A 22,096-nucleotide genomic window follows, 5' to 3' on the forward strand; every position below is an offset into this window, starting at 1 on the left:
TTAATATAACAAAGATATAAAATGTACACGGGGACAAGGCTAGAAGCATGATCTAAAATCTGGGGGTGCCATGAAGTTAATTAGTGACTCTCACATCTGGGGGAGGCGCCCTTGATTGAAATGTCTCTGGAGAATTTCATGTATTTCTCACCATAAAGTAAAGGACATTATGGGGAAGAGAGGGAAACTTAGGAATGCAAATAAATCTCCCCACTTATTGTGATTGTGTTGTATTTTTTCCCTAAAAGATTATATTTGTTCAGTCTTTAGTTAACCACTGAGGAAGTACCAGGTCATCGGCTAGCAGCTGGGGATGTAAAGGTTAATGACGATCACCCCATACTCTCCTTTTTGACAGTGTATTAGCAAGGAACACACACACCTGTTATGATTAGGAAAAAAATGTAAACGATGTAATTGAGGTATTCACATCTTACCATGTCAAAAAGGACACTTTTTAAGTTCACAAAAACCAACTGTGTTTTCTAATCGGAGAAGCCACCCTTTTCCTTAAAGTAGAGTCTCAAAAATGCCTTTGTGCGTGACCACAAAAGTTTGTGAGAGAATTGTAGAAGATGTACCAGAGTGCAATGTCAGTGATTTGTTCAGTTTTTCTCCCCCGGCCTTCAAGACATACGTTTTGGTATTGTCCAAACTTGGGGTGGGCATGGGGTGGCGGGATATTTATTTGTAATTCAAAGATTCTGAAATGTTTTTCTATAGGTCATCTTCTTACCTCTGAAACCATTTGCTGGTTAAATAGGTCCTGTATCACCAAAGCTAAAGAGAATTTGATTTGAGATTTAAGTTTGTGTAATAACTTGTCACTAAGTGAATAAAATTTTTTCTTGGCCACAAAGATTTTTCTTTTCCCTTTTAATAGAAGTCTGGTTTTTTTTTTTTTTTTTTAAGATTTTATTTATTTATTTGACACAGAGAGAAAGTTCACAAGTAGGCAGAGAGGCAGGCAGAGAGAAAAGGGGAAGCAAGCTCCCTGCTGAGCAGAGAGCCCGATGCAGGGCTCCATCCCAGGACTCCAAGACCAAGACCTGAGCCGAAGGCAGAGGCTTAACCCACTGAGCCACCAGGCGCCCCAATAGAAGTCTGTTGTTTTTTTTTTTAAATTGCACATGAGTTATTTTTCCATAGTACCCTTCGTCAGTCTATTTTTATCTCCCCCTTAAGGCATGCTTAAGCGAGGGGATATGTCATTGGCTTAGTACATATTGATATTCTTTCTGAAACAGGATATGATATAGTATAATACTTGCATAATCAGGATTCTGTCTAGACTGGTGAAATTAAAATAGTGACAGAGCAAAAGGAATCTCTTTCTGAAATAGAATACTTTAGGAAACATGGCTTTACCAGAATATTGATGAAGCTTGCAAATATGGAGTGGTATTTTATATCAGTATTAAAGTTAAGGTTTTCATATCTAGAATGCCTTGTTGACTTTTGTATATTCATCTTATTGGTATTCATTATTTTAGACTGCCCTATCAGAAGATAAAGGGCAATTTGTTGTAAACATTCCACTAGGGATAAAGAGGAGCCTCAAACATAAGTGCATCTCAATAATATATAAAAATATAAAGTAGCAGATGCTGTCTGTGGTACAGAAGAGGGGAAAATGGTCACATTGCCTGTGTTTGGGGCTAAAGTATAATCCATAAACATTCTTTGATGACTAAGAAGCAAAACCAAATTCCAGTCTTAAATCTCAGGAGAGTCGATTAACTAAAGCCAAATTCTTAAATCATTTTGGAGCTCTGCATTTGTTTAATAAAATAATTCTATTTTCCTATTTATTTTTCTAGGTATGTTTCCTTGAACAAATTACCAAGGAACTATTTTAAGCCAGGGACTGCTTTGAAACCTGCTAAAACATATTTCTGCTGCTTTCATTCCCATGAGGCCAAGAAGGGTGTGGGGAGGGTGACCCTGTACTCTTAGGACCAGGCTTGACCAAATCAGCAGGTGTCCCAAACAGATGGACGGCTTCTCTCTTATCTCAATATTCTGGAAATATTTGCTCTTTATTTCTATAAAGCAGAGAAAAGATTAACCTTATAGCATTCATATGAAGTACAAAGGTTTTAAATTAGCACGTGGGATAGAATCAGTTATCAGGCGTGCACCAGATCTGTGATCTTGGACAATATAATTTACTATTTCTCAGTTTCCCCATCCATAAAATGGGTATAATAGTAGTTCTGTCTTTATAAGGGCATAATGAGGATTAAATGAATCAATTCCTGTTAAGTCCTTAGCAGAGTGGCCTTCAAATGGTGAATTCTTAACAAAAATAGTATTACCTTGTATGATTATTTAAGTATCATTCATTTATCTGAAGATGAATTTTTACATATTTACTTCGAGCGTATCTTAAATTTGAAATAGTAGTGAATTTTCTTCTGCTGTGAAGAAAGCTTACAGTCCTCCTTGAAGTATAGTAAATGACAGTTGGGTAATAAAAATTTAACTCTGCATCCTCTTGGATCTTTCATTCCCAGACTGGCCTTCAGAATTGTCTCACGTGGGAACATTAGCTTCTCTTGAGAATTCTTGCAACAATTTGTATTCTCATCATTCAGACCTGGTCAGCCACTGCTCTCTGAAAAAATACCCCAAAACCCCACAGATAATAGGTATGGGATGACCCCCCAGAAATGTACACTGGTTGCCCTTTCTCATATGAGAGGGCAGGAATAGGTTATCATGTAAGAATAAAGAAAAACATGGTAAGCCAGGTAGTTGAATCTGTTACGTGTATCTATCTAGATTTAAATCACAAAAGAGAATAAAAATGTTCCAAAACAGTCATAAATTCATATCCATATGCTTCCTTAGAGATGGGGTTATGGCTCTTGTTTCTTCTCCTGCACGAGATAAGGGAGATTTGTGTTGACAGAGCCAGTATTTAAGGCAAGGGTGGAGTGGTGAATCAGCATGGTGAGTTGGCAGTTCCGAGCCTCACTAACACCTCGCACTCTCTTTCCCTGCTTGGTCCTCAGCCTGAAGCAAATCTAACCTTGGCCACACTGTGTGCTAATACCCTGGTCCTGCATTCTCTAGGTGTTGGCTGTGTTCCCTCCCTGAGGTGGGCAGTCGTTTGATTCTGTCGTAGGCACGAGGATATTGAAATTCAGAAGCTCATGGTTGCTGGTACATTCATTTTTCTCTGGTTGATATTCTTTCTGTTTTACTTACTTATTTTTCTGTTTATTTGAATATAAATGGGTATTTTTGAATATAAATGGGTAACATTACCTTGGATCCAAATGACATCCACAAATATATTGATTTGAATTAGTAGCTGATCAATAGCATTTGTGTTTGTATTTAATATGGTGACCCTGTATTTTCATATGCAAGTTCTATGGGGAATTTAAGGTCTCCTTTTTCTTCATGGACCAGCGCAAATTCAGGTTTCATTTCTTGGACCTTCTCTTGGTGTTTTAGATGATATATTTATAAGAGCATAAAATATTAAGCCTTCTGCTAGATGGTTACCACTCAGGATGGTGTCCTTGTATGATATTCATTAAATACATGACACACAACATGAAAAACAATACTCTTAGGTACAAACACACAAAACATGGTAGGTCAGTTTTTTTTCCTTTCCTGCACTTACTTAGTTCCACTTTTTGGAATAATAAGAATGCGGTATCACTGATATAGAAACCTCTTCTTTTAAAGGTTAATCTTTTTATTTGCATAGATATTTATGTTTTCTGCTTTTGCTGATTTGCCAGTATTGTCAGAAGTGAATAAATGTTTATTGTCTTGGGTGTGCTTCTAATTTACAACAGCAGTTTTGACATCAAGTGAAGGACCTAATATGTTTTGAGTTTACCTCTTAAGATGAAGAGTAAATAGAAGAGTGATAAGTCCTTAGATATTAAATAATTTTCAGAATATTGAACCTTTTTTCTCTTGTAGTGAGAGATTTTTCCTGAGGCTGAATAGAAATGGACTTCCCAAAGCCCCAGATAAACCAGAACGACATTGCTCTCTCTTCGTGGTAGGTGGATCTTGTTTCGTCTCGGAGGCGGATTTTTCCAGCTGTACTTCATGTTACTTGAGGAAATAAATTATTGTGAGAGAACATAGTGACTTCCCTTAACCTTTGTAAATAACACTCACAGTACAGGAGGGCGGGGCTGCAGGCCTGGGTATTATGGAGGACATGTGCTGTGATAAGCACTGGGTGTTATACGCAACTAATGAGTCATGGAACCCTACCTCAGAAACTAATGCTATACTATATGTTGGCTAATTGAACATGATAATGTAAAGCATAAAATAAAGTATAAGTGCTTGACAAAAAACAAAACAAAACAAAAACACGGAAGTACAGTTAGTGCCCAGAATCTTGAATACCACCATTCATAGACACATCTCTGTTCCTTGGGTTTATGTTGGAGCCTGTTACACTCTGCATGACATATAGCATTTAGGATGTACTTAATAAATGGTTAAAGAATGATTGAATGAGAAATTTAAAAAAGAATTTTTCTTTAATGTATTATTTGACATCAGTAGACTTACCCTGTAAACTTGTAGTGGTATTTTTATTTTATTAAGGTTTTATTTAAATTCCAGTTAGTTAACACAGTGTAATATTAGTTTCAGGTGGACAGCATAGTGATCCAACACTTCCATACATCACCCAGTGCTCATCACCACAAATGTACTCCTTAATCCGCATCACCTATTTAACCCATCCCCCTCAGCTCCCCTCTGATAACCATCAGTTTGTTCTCTGTAGTTAAGAGTCTGTTTCTCGGTGTCTCTCTCTCTTTTTCCCTTTATTCATTTGTTTTGTCTCTTAAATTCCACATATGAGTAAAATGTGGTATTTGTCTTTCTCTGACTTATTTTGCTTAGCATAATACTGTCTAGCCCTATCCCTGTCTTTGCAAATGGCAAGATTTCATTCTTTTTTATGGCTGGCTAATACTCCATTAAAACTCCATTTCGTGTGTGTGTGTGCGTGTGTGTCTCACATCTTCTTTATCCATTTATCTGTCAGTGGATACGTGGGCTGTTTCCATAATTTGGCTATCATAGAATGGGCCTTTTTTTTTCTTTTAAGCATCATTTGACATCTGTAGACTAAGAGTGTTAATTTGATCATGGTGGTATTTTTAGAACAGGATTTGAATTATATGCTTCTGCTACAAAATTCCATTAAGAATGTCTGCATTATCTTTGTCTTTCTTCTGTTAATTGTAGAAATAATGTGCTGTGACCTTTAATAATTCTATATAACTTATGAGTTTTAAAATAATCCCACTTTTTTTTTTTTTTTATAGGATTTAGGTAGCAGTGAGCTAAGAAGGGACGTCTATATCACTGTGCACATTATCCGAATTGGTAAGTCTAACACTTGCCAGTGTGATAGGTGTGATAGGTCTGATAGAACAGGGGGAAGAAATGCTGAAAAGTCTCTGTGTTGGTGTGATCTCTTTGTTGTCTGGATCAGAAAACAGTGAAAGCCAGTTTGGAATCTGAGAATCACCACATTTGGGATTGTTCCCATTGCTCCCAAACTCACGGACGGCTTTCTCATGCATCATACATAGACTTTGTTTTCTTCCCATAGAAATCGTTAGGTAGTTTGTTGTGCTTTGTTTCTATTGGACTCCATAAACATATTTGATTCAAAATTTCTTATTTGTCTTTTTAAGTTCTAATTTCTCTTAACAGCATCAATTAAACTTCTTTAGGATCTGGATTTCCTACAAGTTTATGAAAATTTTATATACTAATTGGCATTCTCCGAAGTGCAGAATGCTGCAGAGCATTATTGCAAAAAGTGCTATACAAGTAAAGGGTTATGAAACCCTGAATGCTATAAATTTTTTCCACTTTTATAATATCATCAGCTCATTAAAGGGTCTCGGAAGTCCTCCAGGGAAATATTAAAATGCCTCTCTGACTTTGTTGGCCCTAGTTTTCTCCAAATTCGATTTGACCATGGAAACATTTGTATAATGTAACATTTATTATGTAATAAATGTAACATTTATTAAGATCTTGCAGAGCACACTTTGGGTGTTCCACACTGAACTTGCACAACAGAGCCAGAATAAGTTCACTTGTTTTTACTGATAAAATGCCCTAAAAGCAGGTAGTTTATGGCAGAGTTGCTAGGTATGATGAAGTATGCCATATCCTACACCGTTTTCTCTTAAAGTTAACCAGCTGATACTGGGAACTGGTTCCCACTTCTTCACTGCCTGTGCTCCATTATTTGCTTGGGAATACTTCTACCCCATAGTCATGTCTTGCCATGCAATCCTGCATAGTGACCTTTATTTCTATAGTCTTTTCTCTTTTGCATCTGAAAACTGTGTTGTGCACTGAGAGAGATTATAAAAACATGTTGCCATCCTAACATAGATTTTCCATATATTTTTTCTCATAAAAGTCAGTTCTGAAAACCTATTTTCATTGTATGCTCTTTTTTGATTTGAGGGGCTGTTGAAATAAAAAGAAAAAGAAGTAAACTTTTTCATTTTAATTTTCTTCTTATAAGTGAGTATATGGGGAAAAAATTGGAAGGAATCTTTAAAAATATTGAGAAAGTTGGAATGCGTGCTGCTGACTATTTACGAGAGAAATCTTTTAGGCTCCCAGGTGGATGGGGGGGCAGTTTGTTAGATAATTCTTTGTGAGTGTGTTCTTTTCATTCAAATTCATAATGCCGCTTGTTCATGTACAATGTGGTTTTGGATGCCTTCATGTGAATGTTGCATTGAATGTAATCTTCTATAGTATCAAGAGAAAAACTCCTTTTGCTTTCAGAAATTTCTAGAAGATATCTGCAGGTTTTGGGTGGTAGAAACACATGCGGCAGGGGGGCTCCAGGCCTCGCTTGCCCAGGGCCTGGAGGCCCCTACTGCCTCGGAAGCCATGTGCGTGTTACCAGTCACACACGGCTGCCTTTCAAATAGGCGGCATTAGATTAGTGTTTGCATTTTTTTCCTAAGATTTTTATGATCATTAAGCCATCAGAATGAACGTTGAATCAGAAATTACCTGTTACCCATTTTCCCCCCTGAGCTTTGGTCTCAGCTTGACACTGAGATTACTGCAAGAGCTGCCTGATGATCGGGTCCCTTTTACTGTTTTGACACTTTGAGACTGGGAAGAAATTAGATTAAAAGTAAGAAACTCTGAGAAAGGGCAAGGCTTCGTCTGCTGCAATGAAATTAAGGAGCGGAGGATTCTTGTCTATCAGGGACAGATACCTCTTACTTCTTCTAGAATGTCCCTTGTATCTGCTTTAGTAAGAAAAGGGCACGCTGACCCTCGCTGGCTGCAGAGAACGGGAGCAATGGCACCTTGCCTCAGAAACTGAGCCCGGATCTTTGATTGTTCAGAAGAGGATGGGGAAAAAAGAGAAATAAATAGTTCCATATCCTCCTGGCCACCCTGCTAAAGGTTTTACCACCTCTCTCTTTCTCCTTTTGGCTTTTAGTTGGTAGTTAAAACTGTTTACTAAATATTACTAAATATTTTTTAACCTTCCCTATGCCTACCTTCCTTTCTGCTTTGAGAATTTTCCTGGAAATCTGACCAAAACTGTGAACTTTTATTAATTTTAGAGTTGGGAACGCCAGGCCTGGCATTAAGTAGTCTTTGCAGCACAGGACCCGACCATGGTTTTGGTATCCAAAGGGTGGTGCCTGCCGACATAGGAAAGAAAACTTGAAATTGAGGGTCTGAGGACATGAGAGGTGTGAGGGCCTAGGAGTGATGGTGCCCAGTGATCAGAGAGGGACTGGAACGTCCCTGCCGTCTTCTCAAGTTGCAGGGGATGGCTGCCTGCACCCCTGTATGGGATGTCCTCCCCCAGACACCTACAGTTTTTTCTTTCCTGCAGTTCTAGCCAAAGGGGGTAAAAAAAATCAGGGTGCTAGGCCTGCCCTGCCTAAACTTCCAGGAATTTAGAGCTAGAGTCCGTGGAAGTAATCATGATGAGAGTTTCAGGGGTTTTGTTTTTATTTTCTACAACTAAATTTCTTGTGTGATGTTCAGTGATTTTTGAAATACTCCACTTGGGAATCTTTGAGTCATTCTGTTGTCTTGCATTTACCAGGGAATGTTTAAGCAAGAAATATAAATTGTGATGTTGGTAAAGATAGGAGGCTACATTTCATCCTAATGCAATCTGTAATAATAATTAAAATAGAGATACCGTAGACTTTTTCCCCCATTTCACGAGTGATCAGAGTTTCAAATTTGTGACTTTTGTGAGTAAAGTGTAATTCGTTGTTAAATTCAAGTATGACATGACAGTGTTTGATTTGCCAGTGTAATTTATGTTAAAACATGGGTTAAAATTTAGCCACATATTAAAGCATCAGGTCATGAAAATGTGATTCTTTAAATTTTGCACATCTAAAAAGCAACTGGCCTGTTTTCTAGTTTTGAGTCTAATTGATAAAATGAGATGTTTTTGTGCTTTTTGTAAGCATTTCCCTAAAAATGATGCATTGCTGTGGTAATTTTACTGTATTACTGATAAATGAAAGCCAGTTAGATATTGCCATCCCCCCCTCCATGGTTTTTTTCGGTACCCATTTACCATCGGCTTTGGGAAGTGCTGGAGTCCTCTAGATGTGCTATAGGATAATTTTGCTCAGATGGAAAACAACTTCTATATCCGTTCATTGCCAAGCATCTGGAAACAGATTTGCATATTTTTTCATTATTTTTCCTCACATTAACTTATTATATTTCAGCTTCAGAATCCTATCTGCTTTCTGTCTTCAAAATTATCCATTGGCAAATATAATAATAATTAAAACAGTATCTCAATAACATACTTAAAAATATATAACAATTGAAACAAGATGAAACTGTGTCAGAGTGAAAAGCATCCCAGGAGAGTTTAGCCCTTGGCTGAATTGTAATCAGCCTGAGCCCTGGGTCAGGAAAGGGACCTGCGCACTCATTTGATCGTCTTTGCTTGCTTGTTTTAGCTTCAGGGGATCTCACACTGCTTCCTTTCAAAGGTGAAATATTTGAAATAGTTCTTTAAGTATGGAAATTTTTTCAAAAAATAGAAAAATGAAATGGCACCATTATTGCATTTGTTGAGCCAGACCTCCTGGGTTGTCTTCATGAATCCTTGGGGAAGGGTTCCCAAACAGAGGATCAGCTCCAATCTCAGTGTTTCGTTGGTGATAGCTGGTGCCCAGAGTTTCATCGATGAGCCCGAGGTCACACAGCAAGGTGCCTGGAAAGGAGAGTCAAGAACTGAAGCCCCATCTCCTGGGCCCTTTCATTGCCCAGTTCCATTGGTTAGGGTCTCTGTATCCGCTGAAGGTGCACTGGTCGAGTGGCTGCATGGGTCATGTTTGCTTCTCCATTGAACAGGTCGAATGGGAGCAGGAGAGAAAAAGAATGCCTGTAGCGCCCAGTACCGGCGACCTTTTGGCTGTGCAGTTCTTAGCATTGCTGACCTTCTGACCGGAGAGACAAAAGATGACCTCATCCTGAAGGTGTACATGTAAGAAGCACGCCCATGGAGGCGCTGGGGCGGGAGCGGGGGCACGTGTGGGTGCCATGTGGCAAAGGTCACTCCAAGGAGATCATGGGAGAACAGGGGGTGGGGTTGAGTTCATAAGCCACCCCTCCTAATCTTAATGTGGAGACTTGCCACAGGCGAGCCCCCTCAGCAGTCAGAGGAACTGTGAAATCAAGAACCCAAGAATACAAACACAATAAGCGTGGGGTGGACGATCCATGTCACAGAGTACCTCCTCTGAACTTAAAAACCAAACCTGTCCTTACCCTCAGTTCATTTGTTCTTGGAAAATGGACATAGTTTTTAACACAAACTAATTAGAATTCGGAACAGAAGGTGCAAGTAGGTGATTTCCCTTTTCTTTCATGTATTATGAGTTTGCTAGCTCTGCCCAACAAAGTGCTGGGAAGAAGAGAGAGGCTTAAGCCACAGGAGGTGATTATCTCAGTTCTGGAGGTGGCAAGTCCTCGGTCAGGGTGGTGGCTTGGTTGATAGCTTCTGAGAGATCGGACGGACAGTCTGTTCTGTGCCTTTCTCTCCTAGTTTCTGGTGGTTGCTGGTTGTTTTCAGTGTTCTGTGACACTGCCCAGCATTGCCTTCATCTCTGTGTCCATATTTCCACCTGTTATGAGAGCATAGTTATATTAGGATGGAGTCCCACCCCAGTGACCTGATTTTAACTTGATTACCTCTGTGTCCAAATAAGGTCACAGTCTGAGGTACTAGAGCTTAGGACTTCAATATTCTTTTTTTTTTTTTTTTTTTTTGTGGGGAGACACAGTTCAACTTCTGGCACTCCACTAAGAAAATCACTTCATGTACTCCAAATCAGTTGGTTGATTTTTTTTAAATGCACGTGGTTTTAAACCACCCTGCCCTGAGCATCTCCCCACAGGTTTGAAAATTGAGAGTTGATATACTGTAATTCCCTCACTCTGGGTTGAGGGAATGGGTAGGGGAGTGGGCTCATTCCTTGTTTGGGGACCATACTGCTGGCCACCTCCAAGAGCGAGCTTACTTGAGTTTCATTTCTGTCTATGGAGTTGATAAACCCAACATTTGCCAATAGTTTTCCTATGTTGGGTTCATATGCGTGGCCCACTGCCTGTAGGACGTAGACTTCAAATTGCTTTTTGACCACTGCTGGAGGGTTTCATGGATTTATCCATTCTCCACCCAGTGCCCCTGGGACCTATGCCACACATTTGCTAATTAGTTGACAAAGATTTGTCTATAGCCTGTGGTTTAGGACCAGCAATTCTGTCTGTTCTCTTTTAAGAGGGATAAAATCTGTGACCTTGATTTTAACTTGCAAACTTTGGGTGAAACTAGCAGGTAGTAAAACTCACTACTCTTTTTATCCTGTGGTGGCCCTCAATTTCCATGATAATCCTCTTTCCAAACTCTCCTGGTGATCATTAAATGCAGTGTTTTTTAAATAATTCTGGGGAGAATGGACACCATTTACAGTGTGCTTACTACCTGCGAGGAACTGTGTTAAGCATTTTCCATGTATCATGTGACTTTATCCTCATGACATACCCATGAAACAGGTGCTGTTGGCTCTGATTTCCACGTAAAGGGACAGAGAGGCTAGATGATGCCCCAAGTCACCGGATTCATAAGAACAGGAACCAGATTTGAAGTCAGGACTGACTCCAGAATTTGAGATGTCAAAGGTCCTAAGCTTCTGGGTGTTATTTTGACACCACCATCCAGTAATGTGATAATGATGCTATTGTGTGGGGAGTAAGGAAGTATGACCAGTAAGGAAGGATGACCAGCCTCTTGCTTTTTAAGAAAACTAGAATTCCTTGTAAACAGTTTCATCGTTCCTTAGAGTAGTCTTTGCAGGCATGGGTAGGAAGCACTCTATCTTGCCTTTGGGAAAACAGGACCAACGGTCATGCCATCCCCCTTGATTATGCAGCCTGCTGAAGAAGACCCATGAAGTCCAGCTCTGCCTATGGGAGATGCTCCCTCGCATAACAATAAACTGTGTTGCTCTTTATGGTTGTTATGTCTGTTTTTTTTTTTTATAAGCATCAAATAAGGTTTTAGATGATTCTTGCTGGAGAAGAGATCCCCTTAAAAATGGCAGTTCAGCAAATTATGAGTCCGTTTCAGGAAGCATGCCAGCCGATCAAAACAGTCACTCTAGGTTAAGACTAAAGTGTGATTTTAGTAGAACATTTTAAGGAAGTGCCTGTTAGAAGCAATTTGGAAGAAATTTCTGTTTGTTAGTGTGACCGAATCCCTAACCCATCTGGGTCTCAAATACGGAGCTGTAACAAATACCTTATGTGAGACCGGAAGCTATTTCAGTCACATACTTGAGCTTGATTTTACATGGAATTCTGTAGGTTAAAAAAATGAATTCTGGAGTCACTTCACTAATAGGAAGGAGGCCATCTCTTCCCCACTGAGCTGAAATAAGAAAACTAGAGACAGAATATACTAAATGGCAATTTGTTGTCCTGCAGCTGAACAGGTGGGATGGTTTCATTTCATCTAATTTCCTTGCCTTCTAAGATTCAGTGCGCCGTCTGGTACCCTATTGTTACGTGGCCCAAAAATGACCTTCATCTTGTTCATCCTGGAAAAGCATATGGTGATGAAATAAATATGTAGTCAAATTGTGAACTGTCTGCTACAGACGAGATCACAAGGAAAAGGAATCTACTGTGGAGCGTTTTGATCGATAGTGTATAGAATCTTCATATTCAGGACCCTTGGAAGGGAGAATATGTGGTTGATAAAAGTTAGTTGTAATTTACAAACATACTCAAATGAGGGAGGCATTCCCCCCACCCCCAACCGGGACAGTCACGGCAGTAAGGAAGGATGACCAGCCTCAATATTTAGGAGCCATCAGGAGTTGCCAGACAAGGAGACATCCAGCCATTCATTAATCCATTGTGTGCTTTTTAAGCATCCACAATGTTCAAAGTCCCAAGGGGGAAACATATCAACAGGTCCTAGATCCATTCCTCAAGGACCTTAAAAGTTTCCTAGGTGAACTACAGCATGTTTAACAAAAATGGCATGAGCTAGCAAGTGACAAGAGCTGAAGGAACAAGGTACAGATGGCTGTGAGAGTAAGAAGATAGAAAGATGCCCTTTTGCCCAGAAGAGGAAGAGTTGGGGAACTTTGATTACTCTTTAGCGCAAGAGACAATTTGAATGACCCCCTTGCAAGTTGTGTTAACCTCAGTTATATTTTGCCTGTTTTGCTATGTCCTTATGCTAATCAAACTCGATCATGTTACCGTAGGTAGAAACCCACAAATGAGAACTTACATTCGTGGAGCATGGAGTATATGCCTAGCATTATCCTAGGCCCAAGCTTGTTTAATTGCAGTATATTACCCCCTTTTCACAGGTGAAGAAACCAAGGCACAGGGAGCATAAATAACTTGTCTAAAGGATGTAACTCAGTTAATAGGGTTCAAATCCAGGGAGTAGGGCTTTTGGTCTGCACTGCCTTTCACTGTGTGCATCGTCCTCTGAGATTTTGAGGTGAGGGGGACCTCATAAATTGTGAGCTCATCACAACCCCTTCTGGCACAAGGTAGGTGGTCATGCACTTACCAGACATGGGCATCTTGCTCATCATGGGGCAGTTATGCCAAAACCGACCAGTTTGGGGGCGTTCCCAAGGAGATTTAAGGAGGTACCGTACGGTGGTTATTCCAGAAAGAGCAGGTGTGCTAGTAAGGTCATTGTTTGATCTGATCCATTATCAAAGCTTAACAGAGTGTTAATGTTTTCTAGGTGTAACACAGAGAGTGAGTGGTACCAAATCCATGAGAACATCATCAAGAAACTGAATGCACGTTACAATTTGACGGGCTCCAACGCAGGTGAGTGTGTCCCTCCACTTTTCATTTCAGGCCTTTTGTTTTATGTATCTGTGTAAGAAGGAGATGAACTGCCCTTTGTTTTTCTCTGCATTTGCTTCATAACTTTAAAAATGTGCAGCAAACAATCTGGTACGTCTCCCTGACCTTTGATAGGCTTGTAGCTGTAACTCTGTTTAAAAAATGTCTTCTGTTCCCGTTTTGAAACAAGGCAGAGTAACTGAATTTGTTCAATATGCCAAGTCATGGGGCCTCTAAGTTGTTACCAGTCACTAAAACCCAAATGACAAATATGCCTGGGTTCCTGAGTGTAGTGTGGAGTAGGTCAATGGACAGAAATTGGCCAGTGAGGTCTAAGAAAAACCTGCTTCACTGTCTACAGCTGGGAGCAGTGCTGGGAACAAACACACAGGTTCCTGTGTTGAAATTGGCTAGGAAGATGAACCATGTTGACTGCAGTGTCACCTACAGAAAAATGGAGGCACACTTGTTAAGGGAACTGAAATATATAGCATTATAAGTTATATATGATACGTGCTAAATATTCTTAACCTAGTGACTTCATAAATACTGCATTATATAACATATGTAGTGGCGTCTTTGAGTTTGGTCAGTGGACCAAACTGGGTGACCCTTCTTTGCTCCCCATCCCCCCTTCCAGCCTATATTGAAGCAAATAAACTAGGTAGCTTTGTGGCTTCATTGACATAAAAAAACAAACAAACAAACAAACTTCAAATTAAGTAATGTATTTGATAACTGAATGCATTTTTTTCTTTTAAGACTCATTTTTAAAGTAACTTGAGTGTCGATATTTATGTTCTAGTCCGGCCTGCCTGGTAATTTAGAACAAGAATCGAAACTCAAACCACCTTCTTTTCAGACCCTGCCCATCTTACTAGGCCAAACTGACCCACAAAGAAGAAGTAACTGCAAACAGAAACTTTTTTGGTACAGTGAGAGCCCTAAGCATCCACAAGTCACACATGTGACAGCATTCAGGTTGTAATGAGGGATGAAGTCAGTTTCTCCTCCCTTTCCCAAGAGTTGGGGAGGGAACTTTGGTTCTATCTACTCCTCTCCAAGTCCTTCAGCTACCACTGAATAAACAAGAGACTTGGAGCAGTTGAGGGCAGAATCCCTAAAGCACCAGGAAGAGATGGTAGTAGTAGAACACAACATGAAGATTTAAGATACTTTATTTCTTTTTAAGATTTTATGTATGTATTTGAGAGAGAGAGAGAACACAAGCAAGGGGAGTGGCAGGCAGAGGGAGAAGCAGGCTCCCCACTGAGCAGGGAGCCCAGTGTAGGACTCGACCCCAGGACGTTATGATCATGACCTGAGCTGACGGCAGACGCTTAACCCATGAGCCACCCAGGCTCCCCAGAAGTGATAAGATAGTTTAGAAACTGGGATGTAGGGGCACCTGGGTGGCTCAGTGGGTTAAAGCCTCTGCCTTCTGCTCAGATCATGATCCTGGAGTCCTGGGATCGGGCCCCGCATCGGGCTCTCTGCTCAGCAGGGAGGCTGTTTCCTCCTCTCTCTCTGCCTGCCTCTCTGCCTCCTTGTGATCTCTGTCTATCAAATAAATAAATAAATATTAAAAAAAAAAAACTGGGATGTAGACTTGTCTTCCCTTTTTCTGTGGAATTAAAATAACACTAGTGTATAGACCAAAGGATATAATCTAAATGTACCCTTGGTAAGATGGCAGAGATACCACTTTTTTAACACTAATTTTGCCATATTCTTCAGTAGACTTCTAGCTAAATCCTGGTTCGTTCTAAGCCTTTCAGGGTTTCATGATACAATGGACTGTTTTTTATCATTAATTACCTCTAACCCTGTGCTGTCCAGTTCATTGGGCACTAGCCACGTGGCTATTGAGCACTAGATAGAAGGCTTACAGCCCTTGGATCGAGGTGTGCTGTAATTATAAAATATATACTGGATTGTGAAAACTTGGTGCTTTAAAGAAAATGTAAAATATCCCATTAATAACTTTTATATTGATTACATGTTGAAAGACACCATTATGGAGATAATGGTTAAATAAAATATATTACTAGAATCAATTTTCTTTTTACTTTTTTAGCATGGCTACTAGAACATTTTTAATTTCATTGGTAGCTCCAATTGAATTTCTGTTAGATAGTGCTGTCCTGGACTTGATTTAAAGGTTTTGTTCAGGGTTGCCGGGGTGGCTCACTCAGTTAAGCATCCACCTCTTGATTTTGTCTCAAGTCACCGTCTCTGGGTCATGAGCTCGAACCCCACATTGGGCTCCTTGCTCAGCGGAGAGTCTGCTTGAGATTCTGTCCCTCCCCTTCCTGCCAGCCCAACCCGACATGCTTGCTCACACATGTGTGTTCTCTCTCTCTGTCAAATATATAAGTAAATCTTTAAGAAAAAAAATAAAGGTTTTGTTTCAGTTCTTTTCATGCCTCTCCCCAGGAGTCCCACTACTCCTAATTTGCCTGCAGTTACTTCCTATGTGAATAAACACATGTAAAACTAACCCTGACCTTGTGATTTTTCCCATGCATTGCCTTTTCTCCTTATCATCACAGATGCAGTCTTGACAGCATGTGTTGGCCTGCTCCAATAGATTTTTTTTGCCCCCAACTCCTATTGACTCCAAAGCCTTTCCTCTTTCTACTATGCCTCATGCAGAATGAAATTCCTCTGTTCTTGGATTGTTTGAATATATCATTGTCCAGACTCTGATGTAATTCCCAGTTGCCTCTTGAATCATGGTGAAGGTCTCAGTGATGGGCTTTGATGTGTATACCTCCAGATAGAGGTATATAGAATCCAGATTCTATATCTTATGAGGTCAAGGTTCCAGTAAAGCTGAAGTACACATTTCTCTCTGCTTATAGATGAGAGTCGTCTTACAGAGAGGGTAGCCACTAAGAGCTTTGCCTGTGGAAATCGGATGTCCTAGATTTGAATCATAGTTTTCCTGGGATGATAGTAATACCATCTTCTGAGGGTTATTGGGGTGAAAGAGTACGCAAAGCGTGTAGCACAACACTTGATACGTTTAAGTATCTGTTCATTGTTAGCTGTTATTGTTAACTCTCTTTGGAGCCATCATCTGGAATATTCTACCTCTTTCTTAAGGCAGTTTCGTTTTTGCAGAGTGGATTCTGATTTGATCTCCGTAATGAAGACTTTGAGAATGACGTAGGTGGATTATGGATAGGTTAGATCCTTGCACCAGGCCTTCCTACTTCGTGTCTTCCATCTTGTCTCTGCTGATTTGATTGCTAATACCTCTTCCTAGGACTTTTCAGTTTAAACCTTGTCTTGTGATTACATAGGTTAATGTAATCTTCCAGGAAGGAAGGGTAGCACATTCTATTTCCTTGGGAAGTTCCAGGTGCTTATAGACATGCTCCCCACATTCCATGTGCTTTGCCAGTTTTAATGACCTATGGACCGCTTATCCTGGGTGGAATCCAGAGTGAGACTACCAGTAAGTGACCTCTAAACCACCTTATTCCGAGTGCTCCCTTGTCTGTTTACAACCATCATACTGAAACGACACACCGCTTGCTGCATCTTTGGTGTGAAAGGAGCCGTTGTATTCAGAGCCCTGCATGAAGGATTTCACCTTTGGCAGAATCCATCCTCCATTTTGTCGCCTGCTATGCTACTTTGATTACTAGGCAGCCAGCTGTATGTTCTCTATACTTGGCTTCTTCTGCAGAGCCCTGGTTTCCTGTTCTTCTGACCACCCCTCTCCATACTCCTCCTCTTAAGCCTGAGCCCCAGCCAGCTGCCCACGGCCAGCATCTATCTGCCTTCCACTCTGGTTTTTTCCAGTGACGTTTCCACCTGTCAATGTTGGTGGACCATTGTTCTATGTCACCTTGCTATTCTCCTTGTAGAAAGGCAGTTATAAGAAAGAAGAGAGACAGTCAGGAGCTATTTGGCATCGTTTTTGGGAGAGAGGCCCTCAAATGCCTTACTTAAAAACAGCAGGGGAAGTGCAACTCTTGATCTTGTGAACATGAGTTCGAGTCCCACTTTGGATTATAGAGGTTACTTAAAATCCTTAAAAACAAAATAGTGAGAGTAGCAAGGGTACACAGAATTGAAGATGGGAATTGGGGTGCCTAATGTTCAAACTATCACAGTGATTAGATATGTTGGCTTCCATTGTTTTCTTCTTGAACCATGGGATTGTTGACTAAATGAAAGCAGTGCAGTCAGATGTTTTCAAGAGAATTGAGTTCATTCAACAAAGTATTGTTTTTTTCCTGCTTTCCTCCCACTATTCCTTGGTCACTGGTACTAAAGAGAAAAAAAAAGAATAACTTTGAATTAGTTTTGGGTACAAATTCTTCCAGCTAATTTCCAGGCCCTTTATGCTTCATTGATGCCCTCTATCTCTTGGAGTTATAATCTTGTCTGTTTAATAGATAAAGGGATTTGTCTAGCTAACTTGGTTTTTATCCCCCTCGAACCTAAAACTTATGTTGCAAAGGTACATTAACCACTACCTTTGAGTTTAGAAACTGGGAGAAGATAGCAAGTGATCCATTTAACTTTTAAAGATGAAAAAAATAATAATTGAATTAACCTATCTCTCTGGTTAGATTTAGTTAGGTTGCGTAATTTGAAATTTCCAAAGTTGTGCTCTGTGGGAATTTTAAATCCTAAAAGTAATATTGTAAGAATTTGAAATTCTAAAAATATTCATGACATGAGCCTGGCTTAGGTTTGTTGAGCAAATGGTTATTGTAAATGTCACCTCCAATAGACATTAGCAATTGAATGCTAGGAATGTGAACTAAGACTGAGCCAGTGTGATTTACTGAAGCAAATTCAGTTCTGTGACTTGAAGTAAACTGTGTAAAAATCCTTGGCTCTGGTTCAGTATGTCCTGAAAGAAACTTCAAAATCTTTTCATATTATCTGTGTATTTATGAAATAATATTTCCTGCTGTTTGCACATGTAGTTCACAGCTAGAAGAAATCATATTGACTAGTCAGGTCAATTTCTGCAATCTTTTTTTTTTTTTTTTTTTTTCTATTTTTAACCTTCGCAAGATGAGAGTACACAGTTGCATTCCTACCAACTATACATTTTAACCCCCATAGCAAATTCAAAGCAATTACCTTGATGAGGAGCCCATAGGTGCAGGGAGAACTACTTAACTCTGTGCGGGAAGGGAGCAGTGTTCCTTCTTTGGCTGAGGTGAAAGGAGACTTGTGATAGTTAGATTGCATTTTGGGGTTGAATATTCTACCCTTATAGGGCAATGCGGTCATTTAATTCAGTATTATTGAACTACTAGAATTCTTGATGATTGTATCAGTGCTCCTGATTTTTGAACGTTGCATTTAGATACTTGACTTTCTAATATTATTAAAAGAAAATTGGTACTTATTGGCACCACCTGTTGGCTAGAAAGGTGGGATGTGAACTTTGTGCTCACTGTTGAAATTCCCAAACTATTAAACCATGCTCTCTTTTTTATTCTTTCAAGGTTTTTTATTTTCAACTAAATTTCCTTCCAGAAAATTTGCACGAGTAGTACAAAGATTTCCTAATTTCTCAAAGGTTAACATTTTACTACATTTGCTTTATCCGTCTCTCCATATTTGATTGTGCTCTGTCTCTCTCTATAATCATTTATAGCATTACTGGATTGGTATAATTCTTTTTTTTTTTTTTAAAGATTTTATTTATTTATTTGACAGAGATCACAAGTAGGCAGAGAGGCGGGAGGGCAGGGAGCAGGCTACCTCCTGAGCAGAGAGCCCGATGTGGGGCTCGATCCCAGGACCCGGAGATCATGACCTGAGCCGAAGGCAGAGGCTTTAACCCACTGAGCTACCCAGGCGCCCCTGAATTGGTATAATTCTTAAGGTTGCTTCAGTGCTTCTAATGTTTATAGATGTGTGTGTGTGTGTGTGTGTGTGTGTGTGTACAGCATACATATAATACACAAACACATATACAGATATAAATACATGTATCACACACACAACACATACATTTTCCCCCTGAACTGTTTGAGAACATTTTGCACTCATGATTCCTCTTTCCCTCTGCCTACTCCAGGACGTGGCAACATAACCAAAGCACAATGATCACAATCAGGAAATTAACATGATGTAACTCTCGTATCTCTAGATCTTACTCATATTTTGACAGTTTTCTCGACATCCTTTATGACAAAAGAAACCCAGACTGTATGACATGCATTTGTAATATCCTTTCAGTTTCCTTTAATCTAAACCATTCTCTTTTAATGACAGTGAAGAAAAAAGAGTTCAAAATATGGTATTAAATTATGCTTTAAGGTATTTTTAAAGCTTCATGCAGTATAAAAAAAACAAATTATAAACTAATGGAAGTAGTGATTAGAGCTTGATTTTATTCTTCAAATTCCTTATACTTTGCTAATCTAGATATAATCACTAGCAATACTATTTGGAGGATTTGCTATATAGAAAAAATTTGCAGGTTATAAAAGCAAGTATTTGAATAAAATAATTAGATGTTAAGTTATACTCCTATAGTATGTTCTCTGTACATTTTTAAAAAATTGTTTTCAGCCAGTGACTATGTGCTTTGTGTTTTGAAAAAATTACAAGTTAATGATAATGATTATTATTATATACCAGTAAAAAAACAAACACCTTTTTAAACTTGACGGAATCCTTATGTATACCATTGAAGTGTTACCCAGAATCATAAGGACATTTTTAAGGTTAAGATTCTCCTCTGTTAAGGAGGAAATGTGAATTTCCTCTGAATGGTCTCACCCACTCCTACAATTACAGTTTGCACTGCATGCCAGGGGGCCCCTCTCCATCCCTCATTTCTGGTCAGTAAATTTCTTTTCTGGTTACGACTCACTGAAAGTAAACAGTTTCAGATGTCTCTTCTGTCTTTTAGTTTGATGTTCCATAGCTTATTATGTATTCCTTCGGTCTTATTTTTGCTGTAACTCTTAGCCATGGGCTAACCACTTCTTTAAAGAAAGCATTAAAGTCTTCCCAAAACTTTGAAATGCCGATCTGTGGACTAGCAATTATAATTACATGAGTATTTGCACATATTTATACCTTTTGCATGATAGAGCATAGGCATCCCAATCGATAGGGTTATTTAGTCAAAGATCTCATGAAAATGATCTTCAGAAGGTGAGCCTAGAGTCAGGCTGTTTGATTATCCTCAGTGGTGTCAAAATCACATCCTCTATGAGTTAAGTTGATTTAGGAAACATTCAGCAATAGGCACATTCACAAACTGAATAATATGGTGTGAAAGTAGGAAATAGAGGTGTGAATATTATGAAAGGAAAGTGATTTTCTTTTACTTTATCTTTTACTTCTCTCTCTCTCTCTCTCTCTCTCTTTTTTTTTTTTTTTACTGCAAGTTGGCTTTGAAATTACATCTGAAAGAAGAGATACATCCGCAAATTTGAGCATTGGCAACATTAATAATATAGGGTCTAGAATTTCAAGATGACAGTGTTAAAGGACACTTATCCTTTAGTAATCTGGTCCTGCTGAACAGAGCATTTAAGCAACTAGGCCCCTCGATCGTGTAATTCACCATTTAGTAGGCTTTTGGTGCTGTCACAGCTCTCATTTTATTTCTTTATCTAATCTGGTTCATTTTGACACTCTAGCATCTTCCTTGTGCTTCTGACTTTTGCTTCATTCACTCATTTCCAAGAGTGCTATTTCACTTGACAGCACTCCTGCTAGACGTTTGGCTTCCTTTCTTTCCTCCACCCCAGAGACTGTGAGATCCTGTCTCTGACCTCTCTGTGTAAATACCTCCCTTAATCCCACCAAGGTTTTACTACTTGATGCAGCCAGGATCTACTCCTAAAAGTTCTCTCTGGCCTTGAGTTGGACCTACATTAGATGAAAGTTTTACTGTATTTATTTTAAAAGTCAGTTATCTTACAATGCCTGGGTGTCTCAGTTGGTTGAGTGTCTGACTCTTGATTTTGGCTCAGGTCATTATTTCAGGGTCATGAGATCGAACACCATGTCAGGCATGGTGCTGGACATGAAGCTTGCTTAAGATTCTCTTTCTCTCTGCCCCTACCCCACTTGTGCATGTGCTCTCTCTTTCTCTCAAAAAAAAAAAAAAAAAGTAATAATAATAAAAATAAAATAAAAGTCAATTATCTTACCTTATAGACTCCACATATAATATTCTAGTACCCAAAGCAAAACTCTGTTGATTGATTTTGTAAAATCAAGCACATAGGAAGAAATAGAAGTAAATATTCTTGCTCTGATAATAATGAGGTCTGAAATGTTTTAGAAATAAGCAGGTTTTACTGAAGATGATTTTATGAAAGAATCTAGTAAAACCATCTTTTTCAGGTTTTGCTGCTACCTCATGATGTTAGTGATTTTGTACTTCAAGTTTAGAAGTTCTAACAATTGTTCCCACCCCCATAGCTCCTACCTCCCAGTCACAAAGTATGCAAATACTATTAAGAAATGGTGTTTTTAGGGGTGCCTTGGTGACTCAGTTAAGTGTCCAACTCTTGGTTTTGGCTTAGGTCATGATCTCATGGTCAGGCTCTGCACTCAGCAGGGTGTCTGCTTGAGGATTCTGTCCCTCTGCCCCTCCCCCACTTGCTCTCTCTCTCTCTCTCTCTCTCTCTTTCTCTAGAATAAATAAATTTTTAAG

At 39.3% G+C, this 22,096-nt stretch overlaps 1 protein-coding gene across 3 annotated transcripts in view; it reads left to right on the plus strand.

The window, feature by feature from the left end:
• The window catches only part of DOCK4 (dedicator of cytokinesis 4), a 428,176-nt gene that overhangs the window by 228,553 nt on the left and 177,527 nt on the right, over positions 1–22,096 (plus strand). For all 3 annotated transcript variants that reach the window (XM_032871243.1, XM_032871262.1, XM_032871253.1), the window contains exons 9-12: positions 3,949–4,030; positions 5,325–5,385; positions 9,400–9,532; positions 13,325–13,413. In XM_032871243.1, the coding sequence (XP_032727134.1) occupies positions 3,949–4,030; positions 5,325–5,385; positions 9,400–9,532; positions 13,325–13,413 (365 nt within the window). The remainder of the gene's footprint in view (positions 1–3,948; positions 4,031–5,324; positions 5,386–9,399; positions 9,533–13,324; positions 13,414–22,096) is intronic.

Source organism: Lontra canadensis, unplaced genomic scaffold (genome assembly GCF_010015895.1).
Source record: "Lontra canadensis isolate GAN:19392208 unplaced genomic scaffold, GSC_riverotter_1.0 scaffold2, whole genome shotgun sequence".
NCBI lineage: Eukaryota > Metazoa > Chordata > Mammalia > Carnivora > Mustelidae > Lontra > Lontra canadensis.